The 21,697-nt window shown below is 39.2% G+C and overlaps 1 protein-coding gene across 2 annotated transcripts; it reads left to right on the forward strand.

Moving 5' to 3' along the window:
* The first annotated feature begins 55 nt into the window (after positions 1-55).
* Positions 56-15,787, forward strand: CIAO2A (cytosolic iron-sulfur assembly component 2A). 2 transcript variants are annotated; one of them, NM_001099442.1, is made up of 5 exons: positions 63-192; positions 3,938-4,102; positions 11,109-11,158; positions 13,050-13,095; positions 15,330-15,454. In NM_001099442.1, exons 1-5 carry the CDS (start codon positions 69-71, stop codon positions 15,425-15,427), a joined length of 483 nt encoding a protein of 160 aa, NP_001092912.1. In that variant the 5' UTR covers positions 63-68; the 3' UTR covers positions 15,428-15,454. The 2 variants fall into 2 exon arrangements, with proteins under 2 accessions (XP_005602654.2, NP_001092912.1); XM_005602597.4 differs by lacking the exon at positions 11,109-11,158 and having other exon boundaries at positions 56-192; positions 15,330-15,787.
* The last annotated feature ends 5,910 nt before the right edge of the window (positions 15,788-21,697 follow it).

Raw genomic sequence — 21,697 nt, forward strand, 5'->3', positions numbered from 1 at the left:
TTGCGAGGCCGGCTGCTGAGAGACGGTGGCTCGGGTGGGACAGTCGCCAGGGATGGCGGAGCGTGAGGATGGAGCAGGTGTCCGGGCTGCTCTCCTGGACGTTGAGCAGAGTCCTGTGGCTCTCGGGCCTCTCTGAGCGGGGAGCTGCCCGGCAGCCCCGGACCATGGAAGAGAAAGCGCTAGAGGTTTATGGTAATTAATTTTACCCAAGGCAGCATTTGGCGTTACATGTGGAGGCGGGGGTAACGAAGGCCTCACGTGAGGGCTTGGGAGTAGAGACTCGGGGTTTTGCCGGATCTCGTCCGGAGCGTGGGAAGCGTTTTCCTGGGGGCCTAAGTCACGCGGGAATGTGGGTCTTCTTACGACCCAGGCTTTTCCTAAACCTGGACAAGCCGAACCTGGAGGACTTAAACGCTCCATTTCCCTTGTCTGCTCCAGGTCCTAGGGCCTCCTCAAGACTTATGGGCCGAGCAGGCGTCTAGGGTGCTTGGTTAGGAAGTAAAAGCTGGCCTGATGGCACTACTTGACCCTCCTTCCTTCCTATTCCTAGACCCTGGACACGCAGTCCTCGTGCTGCCACTGCCGAGGGCACTGCTGGGTGACTGCCGAATTGGGGACTAGCCCAAGGTCACACTCTTTTCTGCTGCGAAGGCAATAGGCAGAGGTCCCCGAGAGAAGAGGACGAGATAGGCTTCTCATAGCCAGCCCTCGAACTTATGGTTCCTTAACGCAGCCAAGCTTGGAGTACAAAAAACAAACACACACACAAACACACACGTAGTCTTCTCTCTCTATATATTAAATAGTCTCTATTTATCCTTTGGGACCATCTTCATCGTACAGATGAGGAAACAGGTTTAGAATGATTAAACAACTACCTGGAGGTCTCACTATCAGTGAGGAAACAGCAAAAAACAAAGCCAGTGTCTGATTCCAAACTTAGTGCACTTCCTAACACTTCACAAGGGCCTTAAGACTCTCCTTTTTTGGACTTATGTAGTATTGTTTTTGGAACCTGGAAAAACTGGATCCATCTAACATTCTGAGATTCCTTCTGACCGAGGGTGAAACATCTAACCATAAGAATACAAATATAATGCACGTGAGAATTGGAGGCCAGTAGAAGGAAGCAGGGATGGAAAAGACCTTTGGAACTAATCTGGTTTACCTCTCTCTTGCTAGAGGCAGAACTTAGTCAACCCCAGCTGGATGATAATTATGAGTGGAATGATCTCCACAAAGCAGATGGGCACATTCCTGTCCTGTTAGACCCCTGTCTCCAGCCTCTAGGGACAGCAGGGCACTGGGGATACAACTTCGGAAGGGAGATGATTCTTGTCCTCGAACTTCTATTAAGGGGGACCTTTATATGCAAGAATAGGATTTTTTTTTAATTATATGCAGTAGAAGGCCTTAGACCTGAGTGAGAGAGACAGAAATTCAGAGGAAGGAGGGATCCCAATCTCTGGTTGTGGGATCTGGAAACACTTGAGATGAAGAATTTGTAGGATCTAGACATAGAGAGACTAGAGGGCATACTAAGCAGAGGAAACTACAGCAAAAGTGTGGAGGTGAGAAAATAATATGTTTTAGGGAATGGCAGATAGGTGGGGGTACAGGATAGGGCTTGTGGTTAAAGGTGGAGTTGGTCAAAAATTGTTTTAGATAGCAGATTGGAATTGGATACTGAAGGTTGAAATATAAATGAAGAATTTAATGTTAGTGCACAGCCATAGAAGAATTTTAGGGGAGTAGTGTGAGGAGAACAACATTGCTTTCTCTCTAAAGAAATCCAAATCTCTCAAATCACTAGGAAACTAGAGAAGTTTAGCAAGTGGTGAGATTTAGTTTCAGGGTTAAGTAGCATATGAGGAATATAATGCAACTTGTAGAAATGAGCCTTACAGAGAAAAGGCCTAAGTTGAGGGGCAGCAAATTCCTTTTCAAAAACCTCTGTTTCCCTGAGCCCCATGGTAACACAGCCTTCTGAAGGGGAAGAAGCTTTGTCCTCTTGCCTGCCTCCGTTTTCATTCTTTCTCTAATCAAGCGATAAGCCCAGGAGTTGCTGGGGAGAAGGTAGAATTTGATTGATTGTTTTTCCCAGCTGCACTTCTGATTACAGGGCTGCTATAAATAACAGAACAGAACCTCCTGCTTGGGAACATCAAGCCCATCCTACGTGAACTCCCTCTGCTTCTCTCCTTTCTACTCACCATTTCTCTTTATCATTCTCCTTTTCCATCTTTTTCTACAACCTCAAAGAAGGAAATCTTGTCCTCTCCAAGGCCAGCTCAAGCTGCCACATCCTTGGTCTCATTCCCTTCTGTTAATTTACCAGTCTGCCTCCTCCCCTTCTTAAATTGTCACACTCTCTTCCTCTATTTGATCCTTCCCCTTGGGCTGTGAAACATCTTCAAGTTTCCCCTATCCTTGTCATTGTTCTAGCTTTTTCTAAACTCATTGTCCTTTCTCTGCCCTTCCCCGCCAAAGCCCTAGGACTACATTTTCAGTTCCCACTCACTTCCCCTTTTGCAAGCTGGCTTCTGCCTTCACCTCTCTACTGACACTGCTTTCTTACAGGTGACCTCCTGGGTGACAAATCAAAGACCTGTTTTAGCTCTCGTCAACCTGAATTTTTCTGCAGCATTTGATGTTGTTCACCACCCCCTCCTCCCTTCTCTGCTGCGTCTTGCTTTTCTTTCTCCTGATCCCTAAGTTAGGTGCTTCCCACACGTCTGTCCTTGAGTCTGTTTTCCTCTACGTTAATGATTCTCAAACGGGGCTGCACGTAAGAAGAACCTGAGGAATTTTTTAAAGTGTCAATGCCCAGGCCATACTACAAATCAATTAAATCAGAATCTCTGAGGGTAGGGCTCAGACATCAGTTTTTCTTTTTGTTTTTAAGCATTCTAGGTGATTTATTTCTTCAACCAAGGTTGAAAACTACCATTCTACTCATTCTTCTTTGTGAATCCCCTGGTTTCAAAAACCACTCTAGCCTTGATGCTCTCTTAAACTTTATGCCATAGTTCAGTGTTTGCTGGAATGTTCCATTGGTTTTCCCCTTAAGCACCTCAAAATCATGACATTTAAAATCAAACCCATTTGTCCAGGCGCCCACCCAAATTTCTTCTTGTTCTGTTCCACGTTTTTTTTCATTCTGTCAGTGTTCTCCCAGACACTTAGACTTAAAATCTGGGTCATCTTCCTCTTCTCCCTCTCCTTGTCTTCTACATCCAGTTGTCCAATTCTTTTCATTCTGCCTCTGAAATTACTTCTTTGTCTGTATCCACTGTGTTACTGTTATCATGTGCCTAGTATTAGGTCTGGCTCTTTTCAGCTGGTATCACTGGCTCTGCTCTTTATTCTGGGTCTACCAGCTGGTGGGTGATTTACCAGCTGACAGTGTAATGCTGTCCATGTCACTCCCTTGTTCAAAACCTCTTGAGGACGTCCTGTTGCCTGTAGCTGACTATAAAAGACCCTTGGTGGTCTGGTCCAAACTCTTATGTCCTCTTCACTTATGGCAGGTTCCAGGCAAACTAGCTCTGTTCTTTACTTCATCTTCAATGTCAAATATTGAAATGTTAGGCATTTTTAAAGGCTTGATTCTGATTCCACTTCCATAAATCCTGATACCACATTCTCCCAAGCTAAAAGTTATTTCTTCCTCATGAGCTTCTATGACACTTTCCCCATTCTTTTATTCTCTCTGCGATGTTGGATCCAAGAAACTGGATACGATCTAGTAATAATCCAAGAAAAGGGTTTACTCAAAAGGGAACCACTAGTGGAAATTTCTTGCAGAAATCTGAGGAGCTGTTGTAGTATTTGCTTAGATAAAAAGAAGTCAGTCTTTGGATCAGGACTGGCAAAATCATCCATATTTAGAATATTCATGTTTTAACATAATACCTTGTCTCTCATGATCCTTTAGATTTGATTCGAACTATCCGGGACCCAGAGAAGCCCAATACTTTAGAAGAACTGGAAGTGGTGACGGAAAGCTGTGTGGAGGTTCAGGAGATAAATGAAGAAGACTATTTGGTTATTATCAGGTTCACGCCAACAGTACCTCATTGCTCTTTGGCGACTCTTATTGGTAAAGTTTTATATTTATGTATTTTTTTAAATTCTAAATTATTCCAGCTGATATTGACCCCAAATAACAATTAGCATCATATATCACACTTTATGGTTTACAGAGCATTTTTATGTATTCATCTTCTGTAGTCCTCACAATTAGCCTGTGAGAGAGTTAATATTAATATATTCTTTTTACAGATGAGGAACCTCAGGCTCAGAGAGTTTAAGTGACTTGCTCAGAATCGTATAGCCAGGAAGCTGAGGCTCAAACCCAGGTCTCCTGACTCCAGACATGTTTCTCCTTTAGTTACACCATGCTGCTGCCCGTAGGTGTACATGCCTGCAATTAATGGAGAGTGGATGTAGGCCAGCTCCTCTCTTCCGTCCTGGAGGTTGGAGTGGGTGCTGTCAGACTACCTTTTTTTTTTTTTTTTTTTTTTATTTTTTTAATTAATGTTATGATAGATTACAAGCTTGTGAGATTTCAGTTGTACATTTTTGTTAGTCATGTTGTGGGTACACCACTTCCCCCTTCGTACCCTCCCCCCACCCCCCCTTTTCCCTGATAACCACCGATCAGATCTCCTTCTCAATATACTAATTTCCACCTATGAGTGGAGTCATATAGAGATCGTCTTTCTCTGACTGACTTATTTCGCTTAACATAATGCCCTCGAGGTCCATCCACGTTGTTGTGAATGGGCCAATTTCATCTTTTTTTATGGCTGAGTAGTATTCCATTGTGTATATATACCACATCTTCTTTATCCAGTCATCAGTTTCTGGGCATGTAGGCTGGTTCCACGTCTTGGCTATTGTAAATAATGCTGCGATGAACATAGGGGTGCAACGGACTCTTGAGATATCTGTTATCAGGTTCTTAGGATAGATACCCAGTAATGGGATGGCTGGGTCATAGGGTATTTCTATTTTTAACTTTTTGAGAAATCTCCATACTGTTTTCCATAGTGGCTGTACCAGTTTGCATTCCCACCAACAGTGTATGAGGGTTCCTCTTTCTCCACAACCTCTCCAACATTTGTCGTTCTTGGTTTTGGATGTTTTTGCCAATCTAACGGGGGTAAGGTGATATCTTAGTGTAGTTTTGATTTGCATTTCCCTGATGATTAGCGATGATGAACATCTTTTCATGTGTCTATTGGCCATATTCATATCTTCTTTTGAGAAATGTCTGTTCATGTCCTCTGCCCATTTTTTGATCGGGTTGTTTGTTTTTTTGTTGTTAAGCAGTGTGAGTTCTTTGTATATTATGGAGATTAACCCTTTGTCGGATAAGTGGCTTGTGAATATTTTTTCCCAATTAGTGAGCTGTTTTTTTGTTTCAATCCTGTTTTCCCTTGCCTTGAAGAAGCTCTTTAGTCTGATGAAGTCCCATTTGTTTATTCTTTCTATTGTTTCCCTCAACTGAGGAGTTACAGTGTCCGAAAAGATTCTTTTGAAACTGATGTCAAAGAGTGTACTGCCTATATTCTCTTCCAAAAGACTTATTGTCTCAGGCCTAATCTTTAGGTCTTTGATCCATTTTGAGTTTATTTTGGTGTGTGGTGAAAAAGACTGGTCAATTTTCAATCTTTTGCATGTGGCTGTCCAGTTTTCCCAGCACCATTTGTTGAAGAGACTTTCTTTTCTCCATTGTAGGCCCTCTGCTCCTTTGTCGAAGATTAGCTGTCCATAGATGTGTGGTTTTATCTCTGGGCTTTCAATTCTGTTCCATTGATCTGTGGACCTGTTTTTGTACCAGTACCATGCTGTTTTGATCACTGTAGCTTTGTAGTATGTTTTGAAATCGGGGATTGTGATTCCGCCGGCTTTGTTTTTCTTGCTCAGGATTGCTTTAGCAATTCGCGGTCTTTTGTTGCCCCATATGAATTTTAGGATTGTTTGTTCAATTTCTGTGAAGAATGTTCTTGGGATTCTGATTGGGATAGCATTGAATCTGTATATTGCTTTAGGTAGTATGGACATTTTAACTATGTTTATTCTTCCAATCCATGTACAAGGAATGTTTTTCCATCTCTTTATGTCATCGCCTATTTCTTTCAAGAAAGTCTTGTAGTTTTCATTGCATAGATCCTTCACTTCCTTGGTTAAGTTTATCCCAAGGTATTTTATTCTTTTCGTTGCGATTGTGAATGGGATAGAGTTCTTGAGTTCTTTTTCTGTTAGTTTATTGTTAGTGTATAGAAATGCTACTGATTTATGCACGTTAATTTTATACCCTGCTACTTTGCTGTAGTTGTTGATTATTTCTAATAGTTTTTCTGTGGATTCTTTGGGGTTTTCTATGTATAAGATCATGTCGTCTGCAAACAACGAGAGTTTTACTTCTTTGTTACCTATTTGGATTCCTTTTATTTCTTTTTCCTGCCGAATTGCTCTGGCCAGCACCTCCAGTACTATGTTGAATAGGAGTGGTGAAAGTGGGCACCCTTGTCTTGTTTGTCAGACTACCTTTTAGCTGCTCTGTTGGCCTCTATGTAGTATGGGCAGAAGTCCTGATGGAGGGTATTTTTTTGAGGTAGTTTTCTATTTGAGAGGCTGCATTCCCAATATTTTAGATTAGTTAAGAGTAAGATACAATAGGTGTCTTTGAATATATACCTTGTTGAAAGAAGATAAAGGAAGTTTATTTCAAATCCAATGTTCATCATTAGGGGATTGATTAAATAATCAGTGATGATGTCTATTAACAATGGAGTACTATGCAGCTATAAAGAAGAATGAAGAAGGTCTCCATGTACTGATATGGAAAGATCTCTATGACATACTGTTAGGAAATAAAATCAAGTATAATATTGCTACCTTTGTGTAAAAAAGAAGGGGAAAAATATACATTTGTATTTGATTGCATATGCATAAGGAATACATAAGAAATGAATACCTGTGATAGGGGGTGGGTAGTAGTGGTGGTGGGAACTGCTCAGATGGGGGACAGAGTGGGAGGGAGACTTTACTGTATACTTTTTTATATTTTTAAGTTTTCAAACCATGGGAACATGTTACCTGTTTTAAAATAGACAAGTTTATTAAAAGGATTGAAAAGGTAAATATTTTATTATTGCTCCTACTATTATGATTTCTGTCTTTCTCTTCTTGTTGACTGGGATCCCTCTATCAGTAGTTTCTAGCATATGGGCCACATCTTGAGGGTCTAGAGAGTCTGTGAATCCATAGATACTGAATGAATACTTATTTTTTATCATTGGACAATTTGTGAATCAACAGATATCGAAAGTATTGCTACTATCCTGGTGTGAAGGGAGTGTCTTAAAATAGTTTAATATATGAGTCCTTAAATAGAGGGTCTATTACCCTACCCTAGGAGCCTATAGTAGATTGATTTTTCAAAAAGCAACATTTATATTTTTGTTTTTAAAAATTGTATAAGTAACATGTTTGTTGGCAGTAATTTTGAAACTCCACAAAAGCATAAAGAAGAAAATAAAAATCAGTTGTCATAAAAGAATATGTACTCTAGGCTAAAATTCCAGCTGTGTCAGCTCTGCCAGTTTGTGGCCTTGGGCAAATTACTTAACCTTTCTGAGCCTCAGTTTCCTTATCTGTAAATTAGGGATAATAAAGATACTACGGAATTGTAAGGGTTAAGTAGTAGAAAGCATGCAATAGATCAGGATGTTTTTTATTCCTCACTAAATATTATTTAATTATATAGTTGCATAGGTTACATGCTAATCACATTGATGTATTGTAATTTTCATAATCATTTAGACTACTTCTAGCCTTTCACAATTATAACTAATACTGTGATGAACAATTTTATACGTAAATATCTTTATTTATCTCTCGTTATTGTCTCAGGATAAATTCCTGTAAGTGGAATTATTGGGTCATGTGGCATAAATATTTTTAAGCCTCTGGGTATATATTAGCAAGTGTTTATTAAAAAGTTTATACTACATGACCCAGAAATTAAGGAAATCATCTCACAGAAGAAAATAATAGCATGTATAAAACATTTATGGTTAAATTGATAATAATGAAACTTGGAAGAATCTATAGTATCTGTTAATAAGGAAATGGCACCAATATAATAGGATTTCATATTCTGTTGAAAATGATCACAACACCTTGATGGTATTATGCTAAGCGAAATAAGTCAGAGGGAGAAAGTCAAACACTGTATGATCTCACTCATAAATAGAAAATAACAACAACAACAAACAAACACATAGAGACAGAGATTGCATTGGTGGTTACCAGAGGGGAAGGTGGAAGGTAGGGGGGTGAGAGGGGTGATTGGGCACATGTGTGTGGTGATGGATGGTAATTAGTCTTTGAGTGGTGAACATGATGTAATCTACACAAAAATCGAAATAGAATGATGTACACCTGAAATTTACATGTTATAAACCAAAGTTACCTCAATAAAAAAAAAAGAAAATGATGAATATAATCAAAGTATCTGTGTGAGAAATGTATGAAAAAGCTTGAATGATAAGTTGAATTTGCATTATGATTGCAGCTATTGAAAAACTGTGTTTATGTGGACACATACACAGAGCACATGAAATAAAAATAACTATGTAAAGGTGTCAAGATTAGATTATGGTTGATATTTCAGATCTGTACACTTCTTGAACAAATTTTTGTCACTTTTTTTTTGAGGAAGATTAGCTCTGAGCTAACATCCACTGCCAATCCTCCTCTTTTTTGCTTGGCCCTTTTCAGATTGGCCCTGAGCTGACATCTATGCCCATCTTCCTGTACTTTATATATGGGATGCCTGCCACAGCATGGCTTGCCAAGCGGTGCGTAGGTCCGTGCCCAGGATCCAAACTGGTGAACCCTGGGCCACTGAAGCAGAGCACACGAACTTAACTGGGGCAGCCCCAAGTTTTGTCACTTTTTTGGGCCTTTTTGATATGGGTTTCAGTTAAGACCCTTGGCTCTTTAGGGGGTAGTATGTAGTGTGTCATAGTAGTTGTGTTTAATCAACATGATTGGAAAACTTGATGAAGAGAGCTGTCTTTCTGGCTGATGTTTTGGGAGGTGTTTCCTACAAGCAAGTAGTACCAAGCAAGGAAAGGCACCTGAGTAAGAGTTTCAACCTGATTGCTTAGGTTGTCACCTACTCAGAGTTACCCTGGTGAGTATTCCAAAGATAAGGAAGACTCAAAGGGGTGGAGTGGGTAAGACAGCCAAAGTCTTAAGTGAGACTTAAGTTGAAAGTGGCTAAGATAGTTGATTAGCATTTGTGTTGACTTAGTCCAGACAAGAGTGGCTGAAGGTAGTCCACTGTGAAGGGCATAGGATTTGGAGAAAGAGGTCTAGATGCAGCTTCCAGCTCTGCTGCTTGTTAGCCATGTGATGTTGAACAAATCACTCATCTTGGTTCCCGGCTGTAAAATGAAAATGGTAAAATAGTAATAGCTGACGTTTGTTGGATACTTATTATGTGTCAAGTACTGTTTAAAGCATATGGCATAACAATTTACTCCTCATAGCAACCTTATATAAGGTGGTACTATTATAATACTTGTTTTGCAGATAAGGAAACTGAAGCTCACAGAGGTTAAGTAACTTGCCCGGGGTCACACAGCTACTATGTAGTGGAGCTAGTTTTGAATCTAAAGCATCTCTCTCAGTTAGGCTATCCTGCCTTTCTTGAGGATAATGATGCTCAAGAAAGTGCTTTGTGAATGGTAAAACAGTTATTATTTACTTTATGGGTAAAATACCTACCAACAGTAACTAGAGCACATGAGGATGTTCAGATGGTAAACAAGTAACAAATTAAGGGACAATGTGGGGGCAGAGGGAAGAGAAGAATTCTCCAGATAGGGTTTAAGGCAGATCCTTTGAAGGAAATTATATATTTTCTTTAGAGTTCCCTAATATTTACCATGGAATTACTGCATTATAGACTCTATGCTAGGCCCAGTCTCATGGGAGCTCATCTACAATGAGCTTTTTCCTATCCTGGGATTTTTCAAATGATTCTGTTAGAAAACCTAATGGTACTTAGAAGACCAAAAGCAAATTATTTCATACCTCCTGAAAAGATAGGTAGTTTAACAATTATTTCTTGTTGTGTTGGGATGGTTTGGGATTTTGTTATTGTTGTTTACTTTTAATCAAACCAAACTACTAAGGAAATGTTCCTTATAGCATAACGAGCTCTTATGTATTAGTTGGGAGAGGAAATAAATTGCTCCAAATAAAAGCCTACAAAAGCCAGGGGACTAGAGTTCATTCTGATTCTATTTTTCCCAAACTTATTACTGAAACCGTTTCTCTTCATAAGAGCAGTAGATTTAGCTTCCACGTCTAGAGGTGTAGATTTAGTTAAAAATTCAGTCCTTATTTTGAGGTGAGGCAGAAGTGGAACATTGGCACTGAGAGTCTCTTCCAAGCCCAGTTTTAATTTCTCTTAAAAGTCTCAACTGGAAAAAAAAAAAGTTGAACTTTGACTTAGCATTAGGGTGATAAACTGATAAACTGAACTTCAGAGGAGCTTGTGTTAGGAAAACAACTCTATTTGTACCTTGCAGGCAGAGAGGATTCCAAATTTGAGAGTCCTCTTTGTGGTCGTTTTTAAGTGGCTCTTGATTTCAAATTTTTGCAAGGCCTTGCCTGTTGTGGGCATTAGGTAAAGTTTAACGAGTGAATTGACCTTTGCTTGAAGGCAAATTGATGTATTAGAAAGGCCCTGGGCTTTGCAGTGGTCTTAAGTTCCAATCCAAGCTCTGCTACCTCCTCTTTACTAGCTCAGTGACCGTGGGCAAGTTACATTGTGACCTTGGTTTCGTAATTTGTAGAATGGGATTGGTAAAACCTAGCTCACTGGCTTGTCATGAGGAATATGTAAGATTCTATCTGTATATTCAAGTTGCTAGCGTGGTACTAGGCTCAAAGGAGACCTACGCTGGATTGAGCCAAAGCTATTTTCAGCTGTTTGTATGGAGACATCTAAACACAGCTGTATGCTTTTTCAAGAACCATTAAGAAGGGATAAAAGGGCCCGTTTTTTTCCTCCACAGGGCTGTGCTTAAGAGTAAAACTTCAACGGTGTTTACCGTTTAAACATAAGGTAAGGAAGATGTTTTTTGTTGTTTTATAGCAGCTTTATTGAGATTTAATTCACATATCACACAATTCACCTATTTAAAGTGTGCAATTTAATGGTTTTTGGAATATTCACAGAATTGTGCAACCATCACTACTATCAGTTTGGAACATCTCACCAATAAGAAACGCCATACGAATTAGCAGTCACTCCCCATATCTCCCCATCCCTAGGCAAACACTAATCTACTTTTTGTCTCTATAAATTTGTCTATTCTGGACATTTCATTTAAATGAATTAGTGGTCTTTTAAGACTGATGTCTTTCACTTAGAATAATATTTTCAGAATTCATCCATGTTGTAACATGTACCAGTATTTCATTCCTTTTTTGTTGCCTTACCTTGTTCCATTGTGTGGATATACCACATTTTATGTATGCATTTATCAGTTGATGGACATTTGGGTCATTTCCACTTTTTGTCTATTGTGAATAATAGACTGCTATGAACATTTGTGTACAAGTTTTTGTGTGGGCGTATGTTTTCATTTCTCTTCCACCTAGGAGTGGCGTTGCTGGATCCTATGGTAACTCTATATTTAACCTTTTGGGGAACTGCCGCACTGTTTTCCCTAGCCGCTCCACCATTTTACCTTCCCACCAGCAGTGTATGAGGGTTCTCGTTTCTCCACATCCTCACCAACACTTACTATTATTTTGTCTGTCTTTTTCATTATAGCCATCCTAGTGGGTTTGAGGTGATAACTCATTGTGGTTTTGATTTGCATTTCCCCTGATGGCTAATAATGTTGAGCATTTAACCACTTGGCCATGGGGCCAGCCCCCTATATGGCATTTTGTCTTTTAAAAAATACTGGAGTATTTTTAAATACTAAAAATATTTTAAATACTTTTAAATTTTAAATATTAAAAATACTAAGTATTTTTCTAAGGTCTCTTTTTGTCATAATAGGCTATGGTTTTTTTTCAGAGATAGGATTATTTTCAGATAAAAATGTTTATCTCATTTCAAATAAGTATATAAGAAATAGTTCATATGCTCCAATGTTCTCTGGAGAGTAGACATGTCTTTATTACATAGCATGATTTACTTACTGCAGGATTTGCAATACTTTTGTGCGTTTGTCTCAAAAGCTCTGGTTCTTGGAGGTTAGCTAATTTGAGGGAGTGAGTGCAGCAGGGCCAGGAGGGATGGCTTAACCAATACTGAACTTGAGAATGAATTCATCAGGATCATGGTGGAGGAGAAAAGGAGGATACTGAAAACTGTATAATGCGATCTGTTTTTGTAAAATAAGCAATAAGAAGAAACTTCCAGCCTTGAGGGGTCTGTGTGTGTTGATGAAATCTGTTAGAGTATGTGGGCATAGAGAAAAATATGGAAGAAACTACACTAGATTATTAATGTGGCTTTCTTGGAAGGGGCAGGAAGGAAGTTTAGATACGGATTTGGAAGGAAGAGGTAGAGTGCAGAGGAAAGATATCCGTGAATAAAACATGTATGAGATCTCATTTGTGTACTATTATATTTGTTTGTAGCCACACAAAAAAATAAAATGGGAATACCTCCTGCAGGCCTTCCCCAGGTGACCAAAATCCTGCAGTAAGTAAATCATGCTATGTAAGAAAGACATGTCTACTCTCCAGAGAACATTGGAGCATATGAACTAATTCTTATATACTTATTTGAAATAAACATATTTCTTATGAAAAAATCCTGCTAATTTCAGCCCTTGTTTCAGGAAAAAGATGTGAGGGATTTGTCCCTAAGTCTTTGATGTTGGAAACAGGATCTGGGCTTTCATTCCCAGACTCCTGAGTCTATTGTACCTTCTACCTCACTCATCATCTGAGAAGACTCTAAATGTTTTACCTTTAATATTTTTTCTTCCTAGTTGGAAATCTACATTTCTGAAGGAACCCACTCAACAGAGGAAGACAGTAAGTGAATCCTGAACTGTTATTAGAAAACAATTTCAGATAGTACTTTATCTTGGATACCAGGTTCTTCTGCCAACCACGTAACTACTTGCCAAAAAGTGCAAAATCAGTTATTATCTCTTCCTTGAGGTGGGGAAACCTAGGCATTTCAAGGAAGTAATTTTTGTAGTGGGGCTCTGGGTGAACTAGAGTTAGGCCCTGTGGATATTGACTGGTTTAGGTCAGTGTCTACACATCTATACAGAATAGCCTGCTCTAGGAACGTCAACTTATAAGTTCTAAAAAGGACTTGATTCTTTTCTTTGGTGGCAGGGTTGAGAGCTATGTACTTGAAATTGAAACTGAAGGTCTAGCAAGTAAAGCTTTAGGGAAACTTGGGGTAGGTGTTATCTTTCTACACTACTGTATTAAGTGGGAGTGGGGAACTTTTGCATATAGAGGACCTCTGGCCTACAGACAGAAATGAATCAGTAGCCACTTAAAAATAGCAGAGGTGGGGTTTGGGAAAAGCAAAGGACAAAATGTTCTGCATAATCTATGTTACATTAAAAACAGAGAACAAAATTTTATCTACAAATGATAGAATGCAACTAATGAGAAATGCATTTGAAATGCATCTTATGTTTAGCTTTCATCGCTAGGTAAATAGAGAAGTTGGAAAAAGACAGCAAAGGAGGCGAAGAAAGGGACAGTAATATAGTAAGAGCAACAATAAGATAGACATACAGAGGAAGACAGTGACTCAGGAAAGCACACACAGGAAGAAATGCACAAAAACACAAACTCAGAAGAGAAGAGAAGAGAGGGAAGCCCACTGCTTTCAGAGGAACAGCCCATCCAGGAAACTTTTTTAGGTACTGTCATGAAAACTACTAAAACCGTGTCCTATTTTCACAATTCCAGACATGTAGATTATTCTTTTCTCCTCAAGGGTTAAATTTATTCAGATTCCATAAGCTGAGGGCTTCTACCTCTTAATTTAAAGAATAAAAGAGTTTAGGTACCCTAAATCCTGAGGTTATGCTTTTGAAACTCCTGTTAATCAGAGGATTTTATAACAGCAATAGTCTTAAACCTTAAGATTTGAGCTTTTTCCTTTGGTAAGTATTTCTTGAGTGTCTTCTACGTATAGGCACAATTCAACCTTTGAAATACATCCTTGCCTTTGTGGAGCCTACATTGTAGTAGGAAGAAACAGAATGAGTTGAAATTGTTTATGGAATATATATATGTTTTCTGCATGAGACATTTTAGCAGAATCCCAGAAAAGTTAGCCCACATTAAGAATAGGGACAACTCTTGGGGCTGGCTCAGTGGTATAGTGGTTAAGTTTGGCATGCTCCACTTTGGTGGCCTGGGTTCATGGGTTTGGATCCCAGGCACAGACCTACACCGCTTGTCAGCCATGCTGTGGTGGCGACCCACATGTAAAGTGGAGGAAGATTGGCATAGATGTTAGCTCAGAGCTAATCTTCCTCAAGCAAAGAAAGAGGAGGATTTGCAACAGATGTTGGCTCAGGGCTGATCTTCCTCAGTGGAAAAAAGAAAAAGAAAAAAGAATATGAACATCTCTTTTAAACTCTTCCATCAAGAGTACTTGTAGCAGGGCCAGCCCCGTAGCCGAGTGGTTAAGTTCGTGCACTCTGCTTCAGCGGTCCAGGGCATTGGTGGTTTGGTTCCTGGGTTGCGGACATGGCACCACTCATCAAGCCATGCTGAGGCGGCATCCCACGTACCACAACTAGAAGGACCCACAACTAAAAATACACAACTATGTACCAGGGGGCTTTGGGGAGAAAAAGGAAAAATAAAATCTTTCTTAAAAAAGAATCTTTGTAAAAAGAAGGCTATATGTTTAAAGGTGCTCATTGTAGCATAGTCTTCATAATTAATTTAGAACACATAATTTTTGCTGTTAACCCTAATTTAAAAAATAGGCTTAAGAGGAAAAATAGCAATTTTCAAAATTATATTGACTCTGAATTTAACTCTGTGGAAATATGTGTATGGATAAAGACTGGAAAGAAGGAAATGAAAATAGCTGTGGTAGAGTAGTGGGATTATAGGGGATATTTTTCTCTTTAAGTCTCCTTTCCAGAAATTATGAATTATTAACCAAAGCCAGCTTTAAGTTCTCAGGCAGTTAAATTCTATGTTTCTACAGGCTAATAAAAATACTGTCTGTTACTATATATTGACACAGTTCTGCTAACTTTTGTCTGTGTGTTTTGCAGTCAACAAGCAAATAAATGACAAAGAGCGAGTGGCAGCTGCAATGGAGAACCCCAACTTACGGGAAATTGTGGAACAGTGTGTCCTTGAACCTGACTAATAGTTTTTTTAAGAGCCACTGAACTGTAATTATTTGATATATTTGTTTAAACTCTTTGTAAAACGTAAAAGACTCATGTTTAATACATAGGTGATTTGTATCTCGAAGCATTTTTTAAAAATTTCCAAGAAATAATTATAAAGTAGTATCTAGTTTGTTCAATGTGTAATATTCTCAGGATTTGTAACACTTAAATGATCAGACAGAATAATATTTTATGTTATGTGTAAGATGAGTTGCTATTTTTCTGACCTCCATTCTGATACAACTACTTTTCATGTCAAATATTTACTGTGTTCAAATGTATTCAATTTAAATCATTATTATGTAAAATAAATAAAACAGAGATGATTCTTGTAACGAGGCACCTTAGAATGTTTTTATTGAATTGTAAATTTCAGTGTAAATGTCGACTCTAAGAGATATTTCCAAAGCTTTATTTTCTGATTAGAATCAGAGATCTGAAAACCAAAAAGAACCCTTAACATCAGGCCTAGGCCCTGCCTTCGTTCAGGAGAGTCCTGGACCCATTTATAGATGAGGAACAAATGTGGAGAGGGCCAGATGAGGTATATAATTTTGAAGATCAAGAAGTGCCTGAAGAAGTCTTGATTAAACCAATCTAAATTTATGATCTCTTCTTAGCTTGTACTTTTTTCAGTTTTTTTTTAGGGGATGATGATTTTTTGAAGTGTAACAGGGTGTGGTAGGCAACCTCCAAGATGATCCCCAGTGATGGCCCCCAGTGATCCTTGATTCCTGGTATTCATGCCCTTGTATAGTTTGCTTCCATATTGGATCAGAGCTAGTTGGTGTGACTAATCAAAGGTGACAGTGTGTGACTTCTGAGGCTAGATTATAAAACATGTTGCTGCTTTCACCTTGGTCTCTTGGATTGCTCCTTCTGCGGGAATCCAGCTGCCACGTCTTGAGAACATTCAAGCAGCCCTGTTGAGAATTCCACGTGGAGAGGAATTGAGGCCTTCCACCAACAACCAGCACCAACTTGCAAACCATGTGAGTGAACCATGTTGGAAGTGATCCTCCAGCCTCAGTCAGGCTGATAGCTTGATTGGAACTTCATGCGACCCTGAGCCAGAGCTGCCTAGCTAAGCCACTTCTGAATTCCTGACCCAGAAAAGATGTGGGCAATAATAAATATTTATTGTTTATGCCACTAAGTTTTGGAGTAATTTGTTATGCAGCAATAAGTAAGTAATATACAACTTATTAGAATGGAACTCTTCTGCCTCAAATTTAATTGAGGATACTAAGGAGAAAACTGTTCCGTGGCTCTTGAACCCCTTTATCCATTTCAAGAATACAAGTTTTCAGAGAACAGAGGTTTGGTAAGGAGCTTGATGAAGAGATTTCTTTGGATAAAGCCATTGCTGTGCTGAGTTCAAACCCCGATTTTGGTGGAAAGTTAGGGAAGTAACACCTTCTACCACGATCTGCTAAGGGGAATTTCAAGGAGACAGCTGGAGAGTTTGGAAATGTGTTCTTTGCAGTTAGGAGACCTGGAAAACTGGTGCCTGACTCAAGCCTGAGAAAGCAAGCAGAAGTGGGCTGAAGGCTGGTGTCTGACTCCTGCCTAGAAAATCTAGAGGGCAAGAGAAAGGCAAGGCTGACTACTTTGATAGAGTCCTTGTGGCAAGGGATGCATGAACGTTTCTCATGGACCATGCTGTGGGGTCATATTTGGCATTGTCCAACAAGCCATCAGCAGAGCCGGGGAGGCCTCAGCAGAAAGGTCTGGACTGTACTGCCTGGTGTCAAGGGACTGAGGAGAGAGGACAGCAAGTGAGCAGCCAGGGTGGAGATGCATCTGCCAGAGTCAAGGGGTGCAGCAGGAACCTCTGGTAAGCTCATGAAAGTGCCAACCCAAGAGAGCCTGCTCTAATCACCAGGCAGGCCCAGCGAGCACAAAGCCAACCAGGTGAGTAAGAACCGTCTGATCTCATACTTCAAGCTAATAGCAAGGAAAAAAAGTCAGGTGTTGCAATTCTTATATCAGACCAAGTGGATTTCAAAATAAGACAGGTGAAGAGAGACACAGAGGGACAATATATAATGATCAAAGGGACACTTCGTCAAGAAGAAATAACACTTATAAATATCTATGCACCCAACACAGGAGCACCAAGATTCATAAAGCAGCTATTAACAGACCTAAAGGAAGATGTTAAAAACAACACAATAATAGTAGGGGACCTCAACACCCCACTCACATCAATGGACAGATCATCCAGACAGAAAATCAACAAGGAAATAGTGGAGCTAAATGAAAAACTAAAACAATTGGACTTAATAGACATATATAGATCACTCCACCCTGAAAGAGCTGAATACACATTCTTCTCAAGTGCACATGGAACATTCTCAAGGATAGACCATATGTTGGGAAACAAGGCAAGCCTCTACAAATTTAAAAAAATTGAAATAATAGCAAGCATCTTCTCCGATCATAGTGCTATAAGGCTAGAAATTAATTACAAGAAAAAAGCTGAGAAAGGCACAAAGATGTGGAGACTAAACAACACACTACTGAACAAGCAATGGATCATTGAAGAAATTAAAGAAGAAATCAAAAAATACCTGGAAACAAATGAAAATGATAGCATGCCATACAAACTCATATGGGATACAGCAAAAGCTGTATTAAGAGGAAAATTCATCGCAATACAGGCACATCTTAACAAATAAGAAAAATCCCAAATAAGCAACCTTAAAGTACACCTAACTGAACTAGAGAAAAAAGAACAAATAAAGCCCAAAGTCAGCAGAAGGAGAGAAATAATAAAAATCAGAGCAGAAATAAATACTATTGAAACGAAAAAGGCAGTAGAAAGGATCAATGAAACAAAGAGCTGGTTTTTTGAGAAGATAAATAAAATTGACAAACCACTAGCCAGACTTACAAAGGAAAAAAGGGAGAAAGCTCAAATAAACAAAATCAGAAATGAGCGAGGAGAAATAACAACAGACTCCGCAGAAATACAACAGATTATAAGAGAATACTACAAAAAACTATATGCCAACAGAATGGATAACCTAGAGGAAATGGATAAATTCTTGGACTCCTACAATCTCCCAAAGCTCACTCAAGAAGAGGCAGACAATTTGAACAGACCAATCACAAGGAAAGAGATTGAAACAGCAATCAAAAACATCCCAAAGAATAAAACCCCAGGACCAGATGGCTTTCCTGGGGAATTCTACCAAACTTTCAGAGAGGATTTAATACCTATCCTTTTCAAGCTATTCCAAAAAATTAGGGAAGATGGAACACTTCCTAACACATTCTATGAGGCCAACATCACGCTGATACCAAAACCAGACAAGGACACCACGAAAAAAGAGAACTACAGGCCAATATCACTGATGAACATAGATGCAAAAATTCTAAACAAAATTTTGGCAACCAGAATTCAGCAATTCATCAAAAGGATCATACATCATGATCAGGTGGGATTCATACCAGGGACACAGGGATGGTTCAACATCCGCAAATCAATCAACGTGATACACCACATCAACAAACTGAGGGATAAAAACCACATGATCATCTCAATAGATGCAGAGAAGGCATTTGACAAGATCCAACAGCCATTTATGATAAAAACTCTGAACAAAATGGGCATAGAAGGAAACTACCTCAACATAATAAAGGCCATATATGACAAACCCATAGCCAACATCATACTCAATGGGCAAAAACTGAATGCCATCCCCCTGAAAACAGGAACGAGACAAGGATGCCCTCTATCACCACTCTTATTTAACATAGTACTGGAGGTCCTGGCCAGAGCAATCAGGCAAGAAAAAGGAATAAAAGGAATCCAAATAGGGAGGGAAGAAGTGAAACTCTCGCTGTTTGCAGACGACATGATCTTATATATAGCAAACCCCAAAGAATCCATTGGAAAACTGTTAGAAGTAATCAACAACTACAGCAAAGTTGCAGGGTATAAAATCAATTTGCATAAATCAGTAGCATTTCTATACTCCAATAATGAACAAACAGAAAAAGAACTCAAGAACACAATACCATTCACAATCGCAACAAAAAGAATAAAATACCTTGGGGTAAATTTAGCTAAGGAAGTGAAGGACCTATGTAATGAAAATTACAAGGCCTTTCTGAGAGAAGTGGATGACGACATAAGGAGATGGAAAGACATTCCATGTACATGGATTGGAAGAATAAACATAGTTAAAATGTCCATTCTACCTAAAGCAATATACAGATTCAACGCCATCCCCATCAGAATCCCAATGACATTCTTTACAGAATTAGAACAAAGAATCCTAAAATTCATATGGGGCAACAAAAGACCCCGAATTTCTAAAGCAATCCTGAGAAAAAAGAACAAAACGGGAGGCATCACAATCCCTGACTTCAAAACATACTACAAAGCTACAGTAATCAAAACAGCATGGTACTGGTACAAAAACAGGTGCACAGATCAATGGAACAGAATTGAAAGCCCAGAAATAAAACCACACATCTATGGACAGCTTATCTTTGACAAAGGAGCTGAGGGCATACAATGGAGAAAACAAAGTCTTTTCAACAAATGGTGCTGCAAAAACTGGAAAGCCACATGTAAAAGAATGAAAATTGACCATTCTTTTTCACCATTCACCAAAATAAACTCAAAATGGATCAAAGACCTAAAGGTGAGACCTGAAACCATAAGGCTTCTGGAAGAAAACGTAGGCAGTACACTCTTTGACATCAGTATTAAAAGGATCTTTTCGGACACCATGCCTTCTCAGAGAAGGGAAACAATAGAAAGAATAAACAAATGGGACTTCATCAGACTAAAGAGCTTCAAGGCAAATGAAAACAGGATTGAAACAAAAAAACAACCCACTAACTGGGAAAAAATATTTGCAAGTCATATATCTGACAAAGGCTTAATATCCATAATATATAAAGAACTCTCACAACTTAACAACAAAAAATCAAACAACCCAATCAAAAAAGGGGCTCGAGACATGAACAGACATTTCTCCAAAGAAGATATACGGATGGCCAATAGGCACATGAAAAGATGCTCATCATCGCTGATCATCAGGGAAATGCAAATCAAAACTACACTAAGATATCACCTTACACCCGTTAGAATGACAAAAATATCTAAAACTAATAGTAACAAATGTTGGAGTGGTTGTGGAGAAGAAGGAACCCTCATACACTGCTGGTGGGAATGCAAACTGGTGCAGCCACTATGGAAAACAGTATGGAGATTCCTCAAAAAATTAAAAATAGAACTACCATACGATCCAGCCATCCCACTACTGGGTATTTATCCAAAGAGCTTGAAGTCAGCAATCCCAAAAGTCCTATGCACCCCAATGTTCATTGCAGCGTTATTTACAATAGCCAAGACATGGAGGCAACCTAAGTGCCCATCAACAGATGAATGGATAAAGAAGATGTGGTACATATATACAATGGAATACTACTCAGCTGTAAAACAGAACAAAATCATTCCATTTGCAATAACATTGATGGACCTTGAGGGGATTATGTTAAGTGAAATAAGCCAGCGAGAGAAGGATAATCTGTGTATGACTCCACTCATATGAGGAATTTAAAATTGTGGACTAAGAACAGTTTAGTGGATACCAGGGGAAAGGTGGGGTGGGGGGTGGGCACAAAGGGTGAAGTGGTGAACCTACAACACGACTGACAAACATTAATGTACAACTGAAATTTCACAAGATTGTAACCTATCATTAACTCAATAAAAAATAAATAATAATAAAAAAGAACCGTCTGATCGCTAGCGCTCTTCTCTCCCTCAGCTGCTGAGACAGTGGTAGAATAACGAGCAAGTGGGAGAGATGAAGAGGAGGAAAGAGAGAGCCAAGGACTCCATCTCATTGCTCTGCCATAGGCTTCAAGCCTGAAGCAAGGTCAAATTAGCCAGAGTTAATGCCAAGTTTATAGTTCTGACTATCAAATGTGAGTAGATACCTGCATGCAGTGAGATTGTACGATTAAAGCAGCAGGAAGACTTAATCTGACAGGAATCCTGTCTACCCAAACCTTTGCCCATGGGCACAGGAAGATCAAGCCTTCTCAGCAGAGTATCAAAGGATGGTAGAGGACAAAAGTAAAACTAATCTCAGACAACATACTGGTTAGAGAAGTCCTGTTAAACCATCTTGGCCTCTGCTGAGGCTCTGCACTGTGGGACTGTCTCAGCAGACATTTATCAGCAGATAAAATGTCTTTATCCCCATGTTCTCCCTCTC

The sequence above is a fragment of the Equus caballus genome, chromosome 1 (assembly GCF_041296265.1).
Source record: "Equus caballus isolate H_3958 breed thoroughbred chromosome 1, TB-T2T, whole genome shotgun sequence".
In the NCBI taxonomy this organism is placed as follows: domain Eukaryota; kingdom Metazoa; phylum Chordata; class Mammalia; order Perissodactyla; family Equidae; genus Equus; species Equus caballus.